The 18,252-nt window shown below is 59.9% G+C and overlaps 1 protein-coding gene across 1 annotated transcript in view; it reads left to right on the top strand.

The window, feature by feature from the left end:
- The window catches only part of LGR6 (leucine rich repeat containing G protein-coupled receptor 6), a 98,361-nt gene that overhangs the window by 13,629 nt on the left and 66,480 nt on the right, over positions 1-18,252 (top strand). The window contains exons 2-4 of the mRNA XM_082397385.1: positions 12,300-12,371; positions 14,582-14,653; positions 18,077-18,148. Coding sequence (XP_082253511.1) covers positions 12,300-12,371; positions 14,582-14,653; positions 18,077-18,148 — 216 coding nt within the window. The remainder of the gene's footprint in view (positions 1-12,299; positions 12,372-14,581; positions 14,654-18,076; positions 18,149-18,252) is intronic.

Below are 18,252 nucleotides of genomic sequence, written 5' to 3'. Positions count from 1 at the left end.
GGGCAGCCCTCACAGCTGGGGGCCGTGCTGGCCTGGCTCTACGGCAGGCCCGAGGTGTGGCGTCCACCCAGACGGCTGCGGTGAGGACGGAGCCGAGACTTAAGCTGCCCGTCGGCCGGCTTGGGTTTCATGAGAGTGAGACATCTGCCCCATAAACCCTGCCACTTAGAAGCTTTTGCCTTTCCTAGTCATTCCCTTTACCATTTCTTTAAAAAGAAAACCTCTTTTGAAAGTTTCCATCCAGTTTCCAACAAGCTAAGACAAAGAAAGGTATGCAGGCTTGGATGGAGAGAGCGCTCTAGGGACCCGAGGCTGCTGGTCCTCGAGTCTGCACTGTGTGTCTGGCTCCGAAGGTCCGAGTCTGTGTCGGGATAGATTTCAGGCTGGTGGGTCAGAGGGTACCGCCCTGCACGTGCTGGGTGGGGACAGGCACAGGGGAGGGGGCAGCAGTGGGGAGGGTGTGTCCTACTGGATCCTGGGATGATCCAGGGCGCTGGGACCGATGGCCAGGGACCTCTGGGGCGAGCCTGAGAACACCGTGCCCTTGGCTGTGCAGCAGATCTCAGCAGGTGTTTATTGAGCACCTACTGCATGCCAGGGGATGTGCAGATGAGTGAGGTGAAAAGACACACGGAAACACACATGCAATTTCAGCCCCACGAGGCAAAGGCCGGGAAGTAGAACCAGGGAATCCAGAGGGAGCCCTTAGCCGACACCAGGCTCACGGAGGACTTTCAGAAAGAGCCCCCCCCCCCCCGCCCCGCCCCGCCCCGCCCCTAATTTTTTAAACTTATTTTCATTTAAGAAGAGAGTACATGTGGCAAGTGTGTCCTGGTAAATTTCCACAAGCTGAGTACACTTGCGCAACCAGCACCCAGGCCAAGAAACAGCATCGACCGCCTCTCCCGGTCTCCCCCCGCCACCCCACCCCCCGGGCAACCCCGGCCGGCCGTGGCTTCAGCAGCCCCAGCACCTTTCGCCTGTGTTTAGACTTTACGTGGACGGAGCACTGCTGTGTCGGTCCCTCCCCCTCGCCGTGTTTGAAGATCCATCCATGCTACTCCCACTGCTGCCCGGTCCTCACTGTGGGAGGACACGGGCCGTGCGGACAGGCCCTCCAATTTGGGGCCTTACAGGTGGGGCTGCGGCGAGCAGCTCTGGATGGGTGTCTGGTGAGCACGGACGCCCAGGAGTGGAATCTTGGGGTCACAGTGGATCCTAGAGGCAGCTCAGGGGTGCGAGTGTGTTTCCCGGGGCGGGGCGGGGGGAGGCGTGGGAGGGGCCTGTGGTCCGTGCTCCCTGCATCACTTCCAGTGGCTCCTATAACAGAGCACCGCAAACCGGGTGGTTTAAAACGGCAGGAATGACTCTCTTGTGGAATCCAGGTGTCAGCGGGGCCTCATCTACCGCAGCCCCCTCTAGCTCCTGGGGCTGCCGGCTCCCGGGCTCGTGGCCGCATCGCTCCAACCACCACCTGTCACCTCGTCACTGCCTGCTCTGCGTGTGTCTCTGTGTCTCTTCTAGTGGCACTTGTCATTGGATTCAGGGCCCACCCAGAAGCTCCTCCATTTTAAGATCTTTCACTGAATTTCACTGTAAAGACCCTTTCCAAGTCAGGTCAGGCGCACAGGTCCCAGGGATCAGGACTTGGGCACATCTCTTTGAGGGCCACTCTTCGGCCCACTGCAGCATCTCTCGCTGCGACCCTAAGCAGCCCAGCCCAGGCCCACCCTTTGCAAAACTCTCAGTCAAGCCACTTTCTCAGGGCTACCCTGTCCCTCTTGGCCTTGCTCCGGGAAGCCCTCCCTGACTGTGTCCTGGTCCTCAGGCATGGGACTCCTCCGACACTAACGTCCTTGGCTCTGTCCAGCTGTGCCTGTGCTCTGAAGGTGTCCTCAGACTGGCCTCCTCAGGGCAGGGTGTGCCCTCCTCCTTCCCTGTGTGCACACGGGGACACACACCTCCCGTGCTCGGCTCGGCTCTGCACGTGGGTGCTAGGAGCAGGAACCAAGCTGAACGCACCTTTCCAGCAGTGTCCGGCCCAGGGCACCATGCCCAGTGGCGGCCCATCCCTGTGACCCTTCTCCCTCAGACACCCCCCAAAGGGACCGGGCTGTATCCTGGTCCCAGGGCCTCTGTGGGAGTCCTGGCTACACCCACAGCACAGGGAGGAGGGAGCCCAGGGGACCGGGAGGCACCCAGCCCTTTGCCTCTCCTTGGAGGAGGCCAGGAGACAGGAATGCCTTTGGCTGGGGACCCTGGCCAGAGATCAGAAGATCAAAGATGAGAAGATCAGGGCTGAGGTAGGTGGCACACTTTGGAGGCTGCAGAGAGAAGCAGCAGCTGGTGTCTCCTAAGGGCAGGGCTGACCCAGAATGCCCTCCCTACCCCCTCTCTGATGGAACCTTGCAGAGCTGCTTCTCCAGATGAAGGCCCTGGGGTGAATGCCGGTGAGGGTGGGATGCTGTGTGCCCGGTGGGCAGGGCTGACCTCCTGCACAGCAATTCCCTGAAGAGGGGCTATTGAATAACATCTGTAGGTGCAGAAACTAAGGCACAGAGAGGAAAAGCAACTTGCTGACATCAAGCAGCTGGGAAGTGGTCGGGCCAAGGTCAGACCCGGCAGTCTGGCCCCAGAGCCCACGAACTACTTTACCCGGGGGAAAAGGTCAGTGCAACCGCAGCACGAGGGAGCAAGGCTGGACCTCAGGCAGGACTCCTCCCTGGGCGGGGATGCTAGTGGAGACAGTGGTTTAGCCTTCCTGCAAGTCCATGAACCAGACAGGTGGGGCTGGGGAAGAGGGCGGGCTGTCGGAGTGCCCGCCAGAGGGGAGGACGAAGGTGGTGGACAGGTGACCAGCAGCGCAGAACGTGGCAGGAAACGCCCCGGGACCAGGCATCGGGGCCTCAGGGGCGGATGGGAGGGACAGGTGAGGCTCCGCAGGCAGGCGGGACCTCCCTGGGTGGAGAGAGAAGGGTGTGCCCGACCAGGTGAACTTGGAGGAGGGGGCCGGACTCCGGAAAGTTCCACCGGTCCTGGCAGCTGGGGGAGCGGGACACAGAGGCCCTCCTCTCTCCCCCTAATCCCCTCCTTTGTTCCCGAGCTGCCACCCCACTGCCACGCCTTTCAGCCTTGGGCGGGCTGGGACCCAGCTGGGCTCAACAGAACCAACCCCGCAGGGTTGGCTCTGCCACTTACTGTGACTAGACGGGCAGTAACTTGATATTTCCAAGTCTCCCTTTCTTCACTTAAAAGGGAATAAAGAAGGCTTCACTCCCGGCCTGATAAAAGGATTAGACTAAATGAGGCCAAGGATGTGCCAGAGCCGACAGAAGGCACCCAAACGGAGGGGGCCGGACCCGGGACGGTGGCCCCGGAGGGGCCTTGCTTTCCTGAGCCGCGTCTGTACAACGGGTCCGTCCCAGCAAAGGGGGCTCTTAGACGCTCTGAACGTCCAGCGTCCGCTCTTTCCTGCTAGATTCAAGCTGAGAGTTGAGAGCGCCATCTGGCCGTGATGGGCAAGGCTGGGCGAGGGTGGCGGCTGGACGAGGGCAGCTGCTGGGATGAGAAGGGGGCAAGGGGTCCTGAGGTGAGAGGAAGGCTTCCAGCTGGGTGGGGTGGGGGGTGACTCTGAATAGAGGGCGTCCTCCCGTTTCCCCCCAGGCACACCCGCCTCTTTATCTGGTGAAATAAAGGCCGCAGGACAGCGCTTCAGCTAAACAAACAGGGCCAGGGCTGGCTGCGGGCAGCTCCGCACACAAAGCGCACTCCCTCCCACCCCGGGGCTGCCGTGGTCCTCCGGCCCCTGCTCCCTGCTCCTGGGCGCCCTTGGGGAGCTCTTATCCCATGGGACGTCCCCGCCCTCCTCTCTGAGGGGCTCCAGGCCCACAGGGAGGACAGAACTCCCGCCCTCGCACCTCCACACCCCGAGACGGAGGAGCAGAGGTCAGAGCAGGGCTGGAAGGACGCTGGTGAGTGGAGGGCACTGAGCTTGGCGGGACCGAGTCCCGGAGCAGTTTTGGACCCTCGGCTCCAGGTCAATCCCAGCCAGGGCCGCCATGTGGGGAGCCCACCCCTCTGCGCTGCGTAGAAAACGGCCCTCGATGCTGTGTGCGACGAGGACGGTGCCTGGCCGCCGCCCTGTGGGGACCAGCCCTGCCGGGCGATGACAGTCTCTGTGGAGCCCGCAGAGGTCAGAGGTCAGTCCCAGGCATGTAACATCCAGCCCCGGGCCCAGCCCTTGTCACCGCCCACTTTTGTCACTGTCCCATCTTTGCTCTGTGGTGCCTTCGCCTGCTCTGGGCTTGGTGGAGGGCTGGCCTACACCGCGTGGCTCGGAGGGTTAGGACCAACCACCGGGGCAGGGGGAATACCTCTGATCAGGGCAGGGTCTCTGGGACCACCCCAGCTTGGCCACTTTGCCTGGCAGAACAGCGAAGTCCCCTTAGCCTGAAGCGGCCGGCTGCCCAACAAAGGGGTTCCCCTGCAGGGTTGAGGGTCAGGGCAGGCTCGGGACCCTCTCCACCTCCGAGGCTGCCCTCCCTCACCCCACCTGGGCACCCACACCCTCAACCTGGTGTTCCAGCTGGCACTTTCCCTTTTCCAAGAAGCAGAAGGTGGAAACAAGGGTTTGGCCTGAAGTTGGTGCCAAACCTCGATTTCCCGAATGCAGCATCTTTAAGTGGGGGGCATCTCTCCTGGCCTTGGTCTCCTTTCACTGCCGTCAGCTTGAGGAGACAAATCCATAGATGAAGTATCACGCTACCGTGAGCCACATTCCCTGTCTCCTGTGGTCTTACAGCCCAGCGCTAAAAAACCCTACCTTTCCCCTCTCACATGACATTTAGGAATGTCGCCTTCCCTTGCTTTGTGCCCCCCGCCCGCCTGAATTGACCAGGTCACCTGACGGCGCTCTGGGTTCCCCGTCTCTCCCTGGTTCCCTCTGACCTGCACAAGCCTGGTCTTGGCTTAGAAACCATGGGGACCCCCAGTGACTCCCGAGTCAGGTGCCAGCCCTCCCCGTCGGCGTCTGTCTTCCCATCCCCCATGCCGCCCGCCTCCTTCTCAAGTCCTCCTGCCCCCCCAGCCAGGCTGGAGATGTCCTTACAAACAGCGGAGCCAAGACAGGGCAGAATCAAGCAGTAGCCCTTCAATTTAAAAATACAGTGTTGTTCTCACACAGGGGTCTGTGCAAGGCCTGTGAGCCTGAGGTTGTGCTGTTGTGTGTGTGATGGTGGATGCTCTTGCCCTGGTTGGAGCTACTCCTTTGTTGGGAAATTTGTGAAAATTGCAGAAATCTGAGAGAACTCTGTGTCGACTAGTTAGGAGCCTCCAAGAAGACAGCCAGTACCTGTCCCCCTGATAAGGAGTCAGGGGACCAAGGAAGACGTGCCGTCCTCAGGAGACGCAATTCTAGCCCCCATTCCATCAGCTGGCGCGGGGCCTCGGGGGCTGGGTCCCCCTCGGTGTCTGTCTCCCCTCTTGACTGAAGGAGCACAGACGCCATTCAGGGGAGTCTGGAAGTGCAGGGGCTCTGGGCAGTCACAGTAACTGGCAGATGCTCCCAGCGCTGCGGAGCGGGCAGGGATGCAGGAGCCCCAAGGCCCTCGGCCGGCCCCGCGTGCACGGTGAGCCCCCCTGTCTTTGGCGCCTTCCGTTCCAGACCCGCCTGCGTCCCACGTACCCCCCTTTCTGCCCCCAAGGCCATCTCTCTCTGCCCTCCCCCTTCTGAGTCCGGACGGACAGTTTAGAACCCAACAGGGAGAGCGGCGGCGGGAGCGGTTGGTGACCAGGGAGCAGGGTGCAAATGAGGGGTTCGTGGCTCTGTGATAAACAACGCTCCCCAGCAACACTGTGAACTTGGGCCTGGAGCTGGCCCCGCGCCGTCCGTGTCCCCCCAGCCCGGCACTCGGAGCCCACAGCCGCCCGTCGGAAAGGAAACCAGCAATCTGGGGGGCTGGAAGGGAGGGTGAGGTGGGTCTGACTGGACCAGGCCCCTGACCCCAGATCCGAGCCCTCTCTCCTGTCACCTGCCTCTTAGTGACACAGGAGGTCAGCCAGTGTCCTCTGAGTGCCAGGGCTGCCAGCCACAGGCGCAGAGGCCGGGCAAGGCTGTGGTCACTCACTCGGTGTGTAGTGCAGCCCCTGTGTGCCAGGTACCCCCAGGCCTGGAGGCTGCAGAGGGCACTGAGAGTAAGTCCTTGCCCTGAGGGAGCTCCTGGCCACATGGGGCGTTGTGTCCTGATCATCATAATTCAGTTGGTGAGCACATTAATAAGAAGTCATGCTGAGGGAGCCCTGAGTTTATTTTACTAACTCGTACAGTTTAATGACTCATGTAATTCTCACTCCAACTCCTGTGAGGCAAGTACATCGTGATCCCTATTTCACAGATGGGAAGACAGAGGCTGGGAGGTGTCACGTGGCAGGGCCAGGCCCACGGGCTCATCAGTGCTGCGCTGGGTGGTGATGGGGGCAGGGCAGCACCAAGCACACAGCAGGAGCCCAGCTAATGCCCCTGCAGGAGCTTGAACAAAACCGCGTAGGACGCAGGACGCTGCTCAGCTCTGCCGGGGGGTGCTGGGAGGGCCTCACAGAGGTGGCCTTGGGGCACAGCCACGCCTGGGGACAGGGGCTCATCTCCCGGTCACTCTGGCCGCTCTTTACTTGGCTGCAGAGATGGGCCCTGATTCCTGGTCTCTCTTCCAACCGGTGGGGACACTCCTCCCAGGCCCACCCAGCAGGACCCAGGGGCTTTGCCGTCTGCTGTTTCTCCCGCTTATAGGAAAAATGCAAACAGAACAAATCCCCCAGGGCCCTTGGGTGTCAGCCAGATGGCCCTGGGGGCGGGTCTCCTACTACCCCCCACCCCGTCCAGGTTTGGGTCTTGCTGCTCTCTGCCCCTCAGTTCCCCAGCATCTTCCTGGTCTCCACGGCGACGCCGCCTCTCCCGGCTCCCTTGGTGGTCCACTTGCTACACAGGGTCGAGCTCTGAAAACGCTTCCTGTGCTCGGGCTGCCAGCCTCGCTCATCGATCCTCTCTGTCCCCCTGCCCATGGCTGTGTCCATCCCAGCACACAGAGCCCCCCTGGGTGCCCCAAGGGCTGCTGGGAAGAGGCCTCGGGGTGGGGCTGCAACCCAGCCTCTCGCCCCTGCAGTTGAGTTGAGAGATGCAGCGGGCAGTGCCCGCCACGAAACATGGTGCCTCGCGTCCAGAAGTGTTCAGACTTAAACCAAGCGTGCCCTTCCGACTGGGCCCCTCTGTGTAACTCTGTAGGTCAGGCACCCACAAAGCCCGTCCCGGAGAGCAGTTGTGTGCGTGTACGTGTGCGTGCGTGCGTCTAAACGTGCGTGCGTGCGTCTAAACGTGCGTGCGTGCGTCTAAACGTGCGTGCGTCTACGCGCGTTGGCTGAGCTCACGGGACGACAGCGGTGGGGCAGAGTTTGAGGCCGGGCCTCGGCGTCCAGCTCACCCACAAGCTGGGCCCCAAGCAGCCCCCCGAGCAGCCTGCGCCCTCCCGGCCAGGGACGGAGCCCCGCTCGCCCAAGGTCACAGCCGAAAAGAGTTCCACCCGAGGGGTCGAGCCGGGTGAGTTTCTCCCAGAGAGATTCTGTCTTGATAACATGAGGATACTTGGAGAATGCTTGTGACGTTCGTGAATACACCGCAAACGTGCCCTCCCGCGACACGCATGCCCGGTGCCTCACAAGACAGGCGCTGCAGGGGCTCACGAGTCCTGACACTCGCAGTGCTCACACGTTCGCACGGCCCGCGCCCCTCTCCCTGCCCTGGTCCAGGCGAGGACGGCTGGGCGCCCGGGGTGACCTCCCCCAGGACCGCCACCTTCACCGGACTCCCGGGTCAGAGCTCCCGAGGGCAGGTTCCTCCCGAGGCCCGCGTGCCAGCCCCCTGGTCCCCAAGGCCGGCGGCTGGGCCTGGAGCCCCCGCTGCGTCTCCCTCCGCGGCTCCACGTCTTCCTCCGCCCCCCTTTCCTTGGTGCCAGCCCCAGCCCTTTCCTGCAGGGCCGACGGACCCCCGTCCTGCCCCTCACGGAGCCCTGCAGCTGGGCTGGGCGCTGTCCCGGGCAGGATGCGGGGCGGGCAGAGTGCAGGCCCCCTCCTCCCCGAGGAGAACAATGAGGCTGCTCGTCGCGGGGGGGGCCGGGGGGGCATGGAGCCACATCGGAGCCTCTGAGGTGCGGCCCCCGGGGCGACGGCTGAGTGATGGGGCCTGAGTCACATGCCCGCGAGCGCCTGTGGAGACACGTCCAGAGATGCTCGGGGTACGTGTTCAGAGGTACCTGCTTTTGTGGCTCCTCATGCCTTCCTGCCGGGCTGATTGTGCGCCGGGCCCGGGGCCGGGCAGGATGGTCTGTGGCCTGGGCCCCCGTGGCCTCACCGTCCCCTCCCGCCACCATCCAGCGCGCCCTGTGGCTCTGCGGCCGCCAGCCAAGCAGCCACAGCTCGCCCGGCCCTCCTTCTGGACGGGCAGGCCCGGGACGGCCCCTCGGTCCCCATGTGGAGCAGGACGGGAGCCTGCCGGTGCCTTGGCTCTACCTGCCCCCGATTCTTCCTTCCTCAGAGCACGTAGCGTCCAGAGGCCAGGCTTCACCGGAGATAAAACACTGGGGCCTAAACAGCCTTTTCATAGGTTGGAGCTGGGCCCCGAGCCCCTGACCCGCACCCTACCTCCAGCACACACGTCACACGCGTTCCTTGTGGAAAATGGAGACCCTGGGGTTTGCAGTGAAAGTGCACCCCTGGGGCGGAGGGAGCTGCAGGAAGGGCAGCGGGTGGCGCCCGGCCACACGGTGGGCTGGTCTGGGGCCACCCTGTGCCCTCAGGCGGGGGGAGCTGGCGGAGGCGAGCAGCAGCTGTTTGGAGTCTGAGACAGGAGGGACCCCAAGTGTACGAGACGCACATGTGCGGCCCGAGCATCAGCTGCTGCCCGGGCGCAGACTGGGGGGAAAACGCTGGGGCAGGGCCGGGCCGGCAGGCGGAGGTCACCCCTGCTGCCTACCGCAGGCCTGCTGGGCTGGGGCGCTTCCCCACAGGTCACCGGGGGGCAGGACTGATGTGTGTGCGCTGCTACGCGGTTTGTAAGCCCTGGCTCGTTGAATCCTTACGAGGACCCTAGGAGTCTGGCGGTGTTCAACCATTTTTACGGATGAGGGAACCAAGGGTCATAGTGATCAACAGCCTGAGGTCTGGCAGGTAAACCAAGGAGAGAGTTGACCTCAGCGCTCTTTTCCTCTTTGCTTTCTTTTTTTTTTTTTTTCCCTTGAAAATAGATTTAATCTTATTCAAATTAGAAATGTTCAGCATTTTCCTCTTTGCTTCCTTGAGTGTAAAGTGGAGGTAACATTGGAATCCACCTTGGGGTTGTTGTGAGAATTAAATGGGATTAGAGTAAGTCCCCCTCCACACGAACGAGTTCAGTTCCGAGAGCGCGTCTGTAAATTTTATTTGTAAGTCCAGCAGAGTTAGCCTAGGTACCCAACTTACGCAACCGGCTATAGAGTACTGTATTGTAATAGGTTTATAATACTTTACACACAAACAATACATAAAAAACAAACACAAAAAATAAAACATTTTTAATCTTACCGTACAGTACCTTGTAAAGGACAATATTACAGTACAATAGCTGGTATCCAGGGGCTGGCATCGAGTGAACAGGCAAGAAGAGTTACTGACTGGAGGAGGGAGAGGAGGTGGGAGATGGTAGAGCTGAAGGATCGTCAGCAATAGGAGACAGAGGGCAAGCTGCAATTTCACTCACGCCTGACGTTGATGGCACAGGTTCTGGTTCCTTGCTGGATTCAATTCTATCCACCCTCTTGAAAAAACGATCCAGTGATGTCTGGGTAGTAGCTGTTTTTTCTCGTCATAGATGACAAGGTAGCACTGGATTGCATTCTGAGTAGCTTACTGCAGCCTTCTTGTATCATTCTACGTTTGGGTCGGTCCTGTGCCTCATAAACTAACATTGCCTCCTCAAATAGAGAAATCCCCCTGCCATTTCCTGCATCGTGAATCTCTTCAGTTCTTCAGTTACTTCTTCTTCCTCTTCTTGTCTCTCTTCATCCTTTCTCTGGGCCTCCAATTCCATCAGTCTTCATCAGTAAGCTCCTCGTGTTGCACAGCAAGGAGTTCAATGAAGTCGTCCTCTTGCAGATCTAGCTCCAGCTTCTCGCTGAGGGTCACTACGTTGCTGAAGACCTCTTCAGACTCCTCATCCACCTTCTCAAATCCACACAAATCATGAACGAACTGTGGGCAAAGGTTCTTCCAAACCCCATTCATGGTGACTGCCATACCCTCACACCATGCAAAGTCAATGTTTTTTATGGTCTTGTAGATGTTATAGTCCTTCCAAAGTTGTCCCTAGGTTGTTCCTGATTTGTCATTCACCTTTACTGCCTGACAAAAAGTGTGATGTAAATAATTTTCTTGGAAGTCGCTATAACTCCCTGGTCCATAGTTTGGATAAGCAATGTAGTATTCGGTGGCAGATGCACTACTTTGACGTTGGGATGAAAGTCATCCATGAATGGGGGGTGGCCCGGAGCATTGTCGAGCAGCAAAAGAATGTTGAATGGGATGTCCTTCTCCAAGCAATATTTCTCTACCTCTGGGATAAAGTGGAGGAAAAACCAGTCCTGGAAAGTGGCCTGTGTAATCCAGGATTTGGGGTTATGCTTCCACACAACAGGAAGAGAGCCCTTGGCTATGTTTTTAAGGATTCTTGGGTTCTCTGAATTATAAACTAAGAGAGGCTTCAGCTTCGTATCACCAGAAGCATTGCCACCAAATAATAGTTAGTTTATCCTTTGCTGCTTTACAGCCAGGCGTCAACTTTTCCTCCTTACTGATGTAACTTCGGTCCGGCATCCTCTTCCAGTACAGTTGTGTCTCATCCACAGTAAAAACCTGGTTGGGTAAATACACACCATCATCAATAATTTCTCAGAGTGTTTCAGGAAGTTCCTGGACAGCTACCCTATCTGCACTTGCTGCCTCTTCACTTACTTTTACATTGTGAAAGTTGGCTCTAGCCTTGAACGGATGAAACCAGCCATGGCTGGCATTAAAAGATGTGCCCTCTGATTCTTTGCCGTGTTTCTTCTTCAAGTCTTCATAAAGGCTTTTAGCTTTCTCTTGAATCAGCGTTAAGTTGAGCAGGACTCAGCGCTGATGTTGATCCTGCATCCGCACACTGAGAAGTTTCTCCATCTCTTCCATCACTTTTCCATGCTTCTTCGATATTTTGTCAGCATCGTTGGCACAGCAGACTTAACATGTTCCATGATCTTGTCCTTGTTCTTTAGATTCGTGCCAATGATTGAACGATTCATGTTATAAGAATGAGTGATGTCTAACATCTTTTTGCCTCGCTCCACTCTCTCAATTATTTTCACTTTTGTTTCCATCATTATCGCTTGGCGCTTCTTAGCAGTACCAGCTACACCACCGCTGCTTTTACGCTTGCTTTCAGACATCCTGGGCTTGAAATAAAGGTACTGTACTACTGTGCTCTATACAGTACTGCAAAGTACACAAAAACATAACCACTTGTAGAGGATGCACGCACGTGACAATGTACGCCAGATGCGTGAACTAACTTATGTGACTGGACATGCGAACGCACGTTCGCATCTTTGAAGGTTCGTATGTAGGGGACTTACTGTATTTGGATAAAGGTTAGCCTGTGCCTGACACAAAGTGGGCCTCCAGTAAACGCCAGCTGTTACACAACCACAGTATTGTGATTCCTTTGTGTGCAGGGTATCTTGGAGGGCAGTGACACAGAAACCACCCTCAGGGTCTCTCAGATAATACAGGGAGGCGAGACTGGTCTAAGGTGGGACTCCTCAGGGATGTACCAGGGGCCAGGCCCTCTGGTTGGAGAAAAGTAGAAGGAGCCTGGTGGGGTTGGGGGAGAGACAACAGGAGAGAGACTGCAGGCCTCAGAGGGCTGTGGAATCCCACGGGCTCAGGGACTGAGTAAAAGGCAACCCCCTGGTGAGTCTGGGGCTGATTCCAGGAGCCCACGGGGTGGCGGTGGTCTCGGGTAAAACGTCCATGAGGGATCCTGCGTGTTGATTGGCCCTGTCCTGCTCTGACATCCTCTGAATTTTTCTCTGGCCTATCCCCGACGGGGTCGGCCTCCTCTGTGGCCCTCATCACAGCCCGTCCCGTGGAGGGAGGGGGGAGGAGGGAGGCGCAGGGGGAGCCACGGGGAGCACGGCCCGGGGAGGACACAGCTCACAGCCTGCCCGCGCCCTTCTCTCCCGCAGAGACCTGAGCATGAACAACCTCACGGAGCTCCGGCCTGGCCTCTTCCTCAACCTGCGCTTCCTGGAGGAGCTGTGAGTAGATGGGGGTGGGGCGCGGGGGCTGGAGGCGGGCACTGTGACCTCTGACACAGGGAACTGGGGGTCCCCAGGGGGACGGGTGGAGCCAGTGGAAACGGCCTTGGGGAGCTTTTCTGAGTGGGGTCATCCCCACCTGCCCAGGTGTGGGCCCGAGGCGGGCAGTGGGGACAGAGGAACTCGGACATCCAGCCTCTCCCGCCCTGAAGCCGACCGGCTTTCTGTCAACGCTACTCCTCTCCCTGGGGTCATCCTTGACCTGCCCTTGCCCCCCGTGTCCGGCCGCCGGCCGCTCCCCAGGTCCTGGTGGCTCTTCCTCTGAAGGTCCCCCGTACCTATCCCTGCTGCTGCTGCTGCCCTGACGTCCCCTCCCCTGGGGCCGCCCCAGCCCCTAAGGACAGACCACCTACCTCCTCTCTGACACACTCTGCCCATCTCAGGGTGCCTCTTACCAGCTCCACGGCCTTCTCTGGCTCCCCACAATCCAAAGGAGCCGCTTCGAGGCCCCTCCTTCTCCTGGCCCAAGCCCACCCGGCCAGCTTTGCTCCAGGGAGGCCCGTCCCCCTGCCCGTCCCTGGAGCCCTCCCGCAGCTGAGCAGATTTCCCCTCCAGCCCAGCAGGCCCACCATCTCTGTCTCCACTCTGTCAGGGCCAACACAAGGCCCACTTCCCTCAGGAAGTCCTCCCTGGTTGATCCCTCCCCATGGCCTGGAACCCTGCAGGCTGGCCTCGTGCTCTAGTGCCTCACGTGAGAGAGTCATGTCCTTGGCCAGAGTGTCCACTGTCCCCTGCAGGCAGCCAGGTCACCCGCTCCCAACCCTGCCCCCCTCCTCACCCGACCCCCAGCCTGCTGGTTCTTGTTTGGGCATCACCACCGATCCTGGGGCACTACCGGCTTTGCTTAAACTCTCAGACTGGGGGCCCCTGGCCCTGACCCACTCCTCCTGCACAGCCCTCCTCACCCTGGCCCTAGACACGGCCCCCCAAGGGTGCACTCAGTCTGCCCGAAGCAGACGAGAGGGCGCCTGGCGTGGGCACCCGGGCTCGCCACGTCAGCGAGTGGGCAGGGTGGGTGGGGACGCCTTCCAAGGAGGAAGTTGAAGGCTGTTCTCAAAGGAAGGGACAGAGTGAGAGGCAGCGGAGGGGCCGTCGAGGTGGAGGGGCCCAGCTTGGTGGGAATGAAAAGAGGACAAAGGCCTAGGAGCTGGGCTGGTGACACGGGCACAGCCTGAGCCCTGGGGGCTGCTGGGCCTCCATCCTCCTCTGCCCGGGAGGGGGTTGGGCCTGTTTTAGAGGCAAGATGCCCACCTAGGGAACCCAAAGGTCACGATGCCTTTCCATGTGTTTTTTTTAAACAACAAATGTCAAATAAAAAGACTCGTGTGTGTGTGTGTGTGTGTGTGTGTGTGTGTGTGTGTGTGTGTGTGTGTTTATTGGCCGTACCATGCTGCATGAGGGATCTTAGTTCCCCGACCAGGGATCGAACCTGTGCCCCCTGCAGTGGAAGCACAGAGTACTAATCACCTGACCGCCAGGCAAGTCCCCTAGTACACAGATATTTTTAAAAAATGGCTTCTGAGCTGTGTCAGCACGATTTCCACATCGGCAATCGGCAGGCCTCTCAGTGAGAACCGATGCGCCCAGTGATGCCTAAGAGACCCTGCTCTGTCCTCAGCAGACTCTGCTCCGCCAGGCTTAGCACTGAGGACGTGCATCGGCGTATTCCGTCCTGTTTGCTCCTTTTGGAGTTGATGGTCACCCATGACAAACGTGGAAACGCTTGATTAGGCCACAGGGTTAGACTAATTCCGACACCCTGTTTCCTGCCCCCTGGACTAGTGGGGTTGTCTGGGTAGTTTAGGGCACAGGGAGACCCAGACACACCCGTCTGATCTAACTCCACTGGTGACGGGAGACAGCGCAGGGGGATGGTGGGTAAGCAGGTCAGCGCTGTGGATGGACGCGGTGGACGTGGGCCTAGTGGTAATCGGGTCCGGGGAGACACCAGGCACCCTCTGTGACCCGAGCCTCGGTTTCCTCCTCTGAAGGCTGGGGGTCCTAGTGGGCCCCCTGCAGGGTCATTGTGCAGTTAGCAGTGCAGTTACACCACCAGCCTCCCTCCCACGGCCCAGGATGCTGACCCAGGGCCACCGCCCTGCCCGGCTCCCTGCCGCCATCACCCACTGGCCCCTCTCTCTGACTTGCAGGCGTCTCTCTGGAAACCGCCTCTCACACATCCCGGGACAGGCGTTCTCTGGTCTCTACAGCCTGAAAATCCTGTAAGTCTAAGTCCCACTTTACATGGAGATGCAGCCTGGAGAACTCTGGGCAAATGGAAGTTTTGTAACCTGTGTCTTGGTTTGCCACTGGCTTGCTCATTTCCTTATCTTCACTTTTCATTTTAATTATTTCCATGTCTTTGCTTTCGCCCTGTCTGTAACAAACTTTGTGATTTGTAAACAAACGTATAACAGCACCTGATGCTTAGGCCACAATGTAGGGAAGTGACCTCCTCTCCTTTCTGTAACGTGAATAGTGCCCGTTAGCACAGGTCTTTGAGGGTCAAGGTCAGATTCAGACCCACGTGCCTCCCGGACCTCTCAGACCGAGAGGGTAGGACAGTTTCTGGAGAGGAGGAATCTCCGCTGGTTTCCTCTGGACCCCCTTCCTCTCGAGCCCCAGGCTTGGTCTCTGGCTACAGCACTGCGTCCCATTCTCTCTGCAAACATTTCCCCTCCTCCAGTTCCTAGGCGTCTCTGCTCCTGAAGCAAAAGGAAAGTGAGAATTGAAAAGGACCTTGTGTTATTCTCTTCCATTGAGCCCACAGCCTATTGGACAAAAGGGGATGCTACGGCACCCTCTCCCCAACCCCAGTCCACAGCTCACCTTGTCCCAACTGTGACTGTCCTCCCCGGGCCCCACTCCTGCTCTTGTGATGAGTGTGGGTGAAAGGAGGTGGGAGAAGGGGATGCAGGGGGTCTGAGGGTGGATCAGAGAGGTTCCTCGGGAAGGCTCGTCACCACAGGGACTGGCTTGGGAAGAAGAGGAGGAGCCCGGGTGTTGATCCTGGACCATCTGAAATTTCCCTAAAGTGGTGAGCCGCTCCCACACTCTCCTGCCTCCTCAGCCCCAACTTGACCTGCAGGTCTTCTTTGTACAGTTGAGCAGGTTGTTCACTGCACAAGACCATCGCCTGAGGGGTGAGAAGGGGCTGAAATCTAACCCTGTGCCAGCCTTGGGGCTACTTCCATCTAGAAAGGAATATCTTTCTAATTGGCTCCAAGTTGTTAATAGGCTGGCGGTGGCCCTGCCCACTTGGCCTGTGAGCTTCAGGCTTCCAGCCTGTCAGCAGCCCCCAGACCACCTCCAAGCGTTCTCCTTTCTCCACGTTGTCTGACTCTGGCACTGCTGGCCTCTGGCTCCAGGGCTCTGGCCTCTCGTGCTGCCCTACTCCCTCTCTGCCCGTGGGCGCTCTGCCTCTGTCCCTCCTTCCTTCCGCTCTGCTGCAGACCCTGCTCTCCCATCCTGCCGGCCCTCAGTCCTTCCTGCCTCTTCTCTCGGTTTGTCTGTCCCGCTCCCACCAGCATCGCTTCCCCGGGGATGGGGAGGCCCCCGGAGCCAGACGTGGCCCAGGCGGCCTGCGTGGTGGCGCGTCCGTGCCCAGCGGCAGGCCCAGACCTGCAGCCGGATTGGTGAGCGGGGGATCTGTCTGCTGGGCCTTTAGAAGATGTGAGACTCGCGTCCTGTTCCTAAGCCCCCAGCTTAGGGTCGAGCCTCTTTCTTCTTCGCCTGCGTCAGGCAATTGATCAAAGCCTCCCGGAAGCCGCAGCCCCGCCCTCTGGACACGGTGCGGCCCAGCAGGTCGGGTGGCAGGAGAGGCTGCGGCTGGAGAGGAGGGCAGCCGGGCTGTCCGTTCCCACCGCCACTGCCCCCCAGCTGCCCCCCGAGGACACCCCAGTTCCCCAAAGCCTTCTTGTCCACTTCTCTGCTTCAGGGATGGGTGGGTGGTCTCGGGGAAGGTGCCCGCCTACTCAGCGTCTTCACAGCAGGGATTCCACCTGCATCTGGGCAAGAAGTACTTCCTGGCGTCCGCCCGGTTTCTCCTTCCGCAGTGCCTTCCCTTACTTGTTTTCAGACCTGCGAGAAAAACAGAGCAGTAAAGCCCGCCATCAGCACGATAACCTCTTTATGTGCTGGGAGGCGGTCACTTTAGCTGCTCCAGGGGCCCCTGTCTGAACTTCATCTTCCTTCTGGTGGGTGACGCCTGGCTGTCCCTGCAGGACACTCTGCCTCCCCTTTGCCCTTCCGGAGGCGAAGGACCAAAAAAGGGGGCTCCCTCTCTGATCCTCTCTGAGCAGCTGTGGCAGAACCCCTCCCCTGTCCCTCCCGCCCAGCCCCACACCCGACCTGGAAGTCTTACTGCTAGGGTCCCCGCCTTCCTGCGCTGGTTCTCCAAAGCTCTGGCCAGGCTTGGGTCAAGAGGGTCAGCCCCTGCCCCATGCCTTTTCCCGAGACCGTAGGTGGGGATCCCTGTCCTGCAGAGTCCTGAAGGCTGAGAGCCCAGACACACTGCCCGCACCTGCCCCCCACCAGAGCTGTCCTCAGGGAAGCCACAGCTCTTTCTGCCCCAGGTGTGTGGGGAGATGCCTGGACCTCTGAGGGCACCTGCCCTGTGCCCGTTGGGGCAGGTGAGGGGCAGACGTGGCCAGAGCTCCTGCATGGGGTAATGCCTAGAGGGAGGGTGGGCGGCACGACCGGCGCACAGTAGGTCTCCCTGGAGGGCCCTCCCAGTTCCAGAGCAGCCCACCCTGCAGTAGGTGCTGTTCCTGGGGCTGTACCTGGCCCAGGAGCGCCCAGTGGGTGTGCGGGTCAGGGTGGGGCGGCTTCCTTCTTTCCTGCCCCCAGCTCTTCCCTGACCCCCCGGGGGGGCCCGCCCCACGTGCCCCCTCCTCCTCCTCTCCAGAGGCCAGCAGGGAAGGACGTTCCGGTGGCAGCGGCCACCCAGGTCCTTCCTTACGGCCGGGCGAGCAGGACCCTTGCCCAGGGCCCTGAGGCTTCGGGGACTCCCCGAGGCCCTGGAGTGGCCTCCTCGATTTTCTGAGCACAGCTCTGGTGGCCGGGGTTGGCTGGGGTCAGCAGTGCCACCTGAAGGCCCCAGACCCCAGTTTCTCCCCTTCTCGCTCTCTGACTCACTGCCCCGCGGGTCCAGGAGGGCAGCCTCCCTAGCGGATCGTGTGCCCGGCTGGCATGTCCCTGCTTTTGTGGGGTCATGTGTGATGGCGTCACCAGATGGTGCTGACACTCCGATCTGGGTGCCTCAGGTTGTCTCTATAGACACGCACACCACAAAGGCAGAGTTGCCTGGGCCCTGCACATCCTCCCCCTCCCCGAAGAAGCCCCGGCCTCTCGGCTGCAGACGGAGAAACAGGCCTGAGGAGGAGATCGTGCATTTGCCCACGTCCTTCCAGAGCAGACGGCCAGAGGATCCCGCGTTCCGCTCCCCGGCCGTGTCTCCTCTGCTTCCAAGGGTCCTCTCCAACCCGGCCTTTTCCCCAGAGTTCCTCTGAGGCACTCTCCCAGCCCCGTGCACAGCACCCTGGACCTCCAGCCAGGGAGGGGTGGGACAGGACCCTGGGCTCTGAGGCTGGGCTCCGGCGTGGCAGGCGGGCGGGAGTCCTTCAAGCCGCCTCTTCCCCTCACAGGATGCTGCAGAACAACCTGCTGGGAGGGATCCCCGCCGAGGCGCTGTGGGAACTGCGGAGCCTGCAGTCTCTGTGAGTCGGAGGGGGGGGGCTGGGGGCGGGCCTGGGCGCCCCTTCCTCCCTGCACCCACCATCCCAACAGTGTGCTCCTGGCTTTTGTTTCTTGAGGGGGCTGT

Source organism: Balaenoptera borealis (genome assembly GCF_965194805.1).
Source record: "Balaenoptera borealis genome assembly, chromosome: 1".
NCBI classification, from domain to species: Eukaryota; Metazoa; Chordata; class Mammalia; order Artiodactyla; family Balaenopteridae; genus Balaenoptera; species Balaenoptera borealis.
Note: the sequence above shows the minus strand (reverse complement) of the source record. Positions and strands in the feature narration are given on the sequence as shown.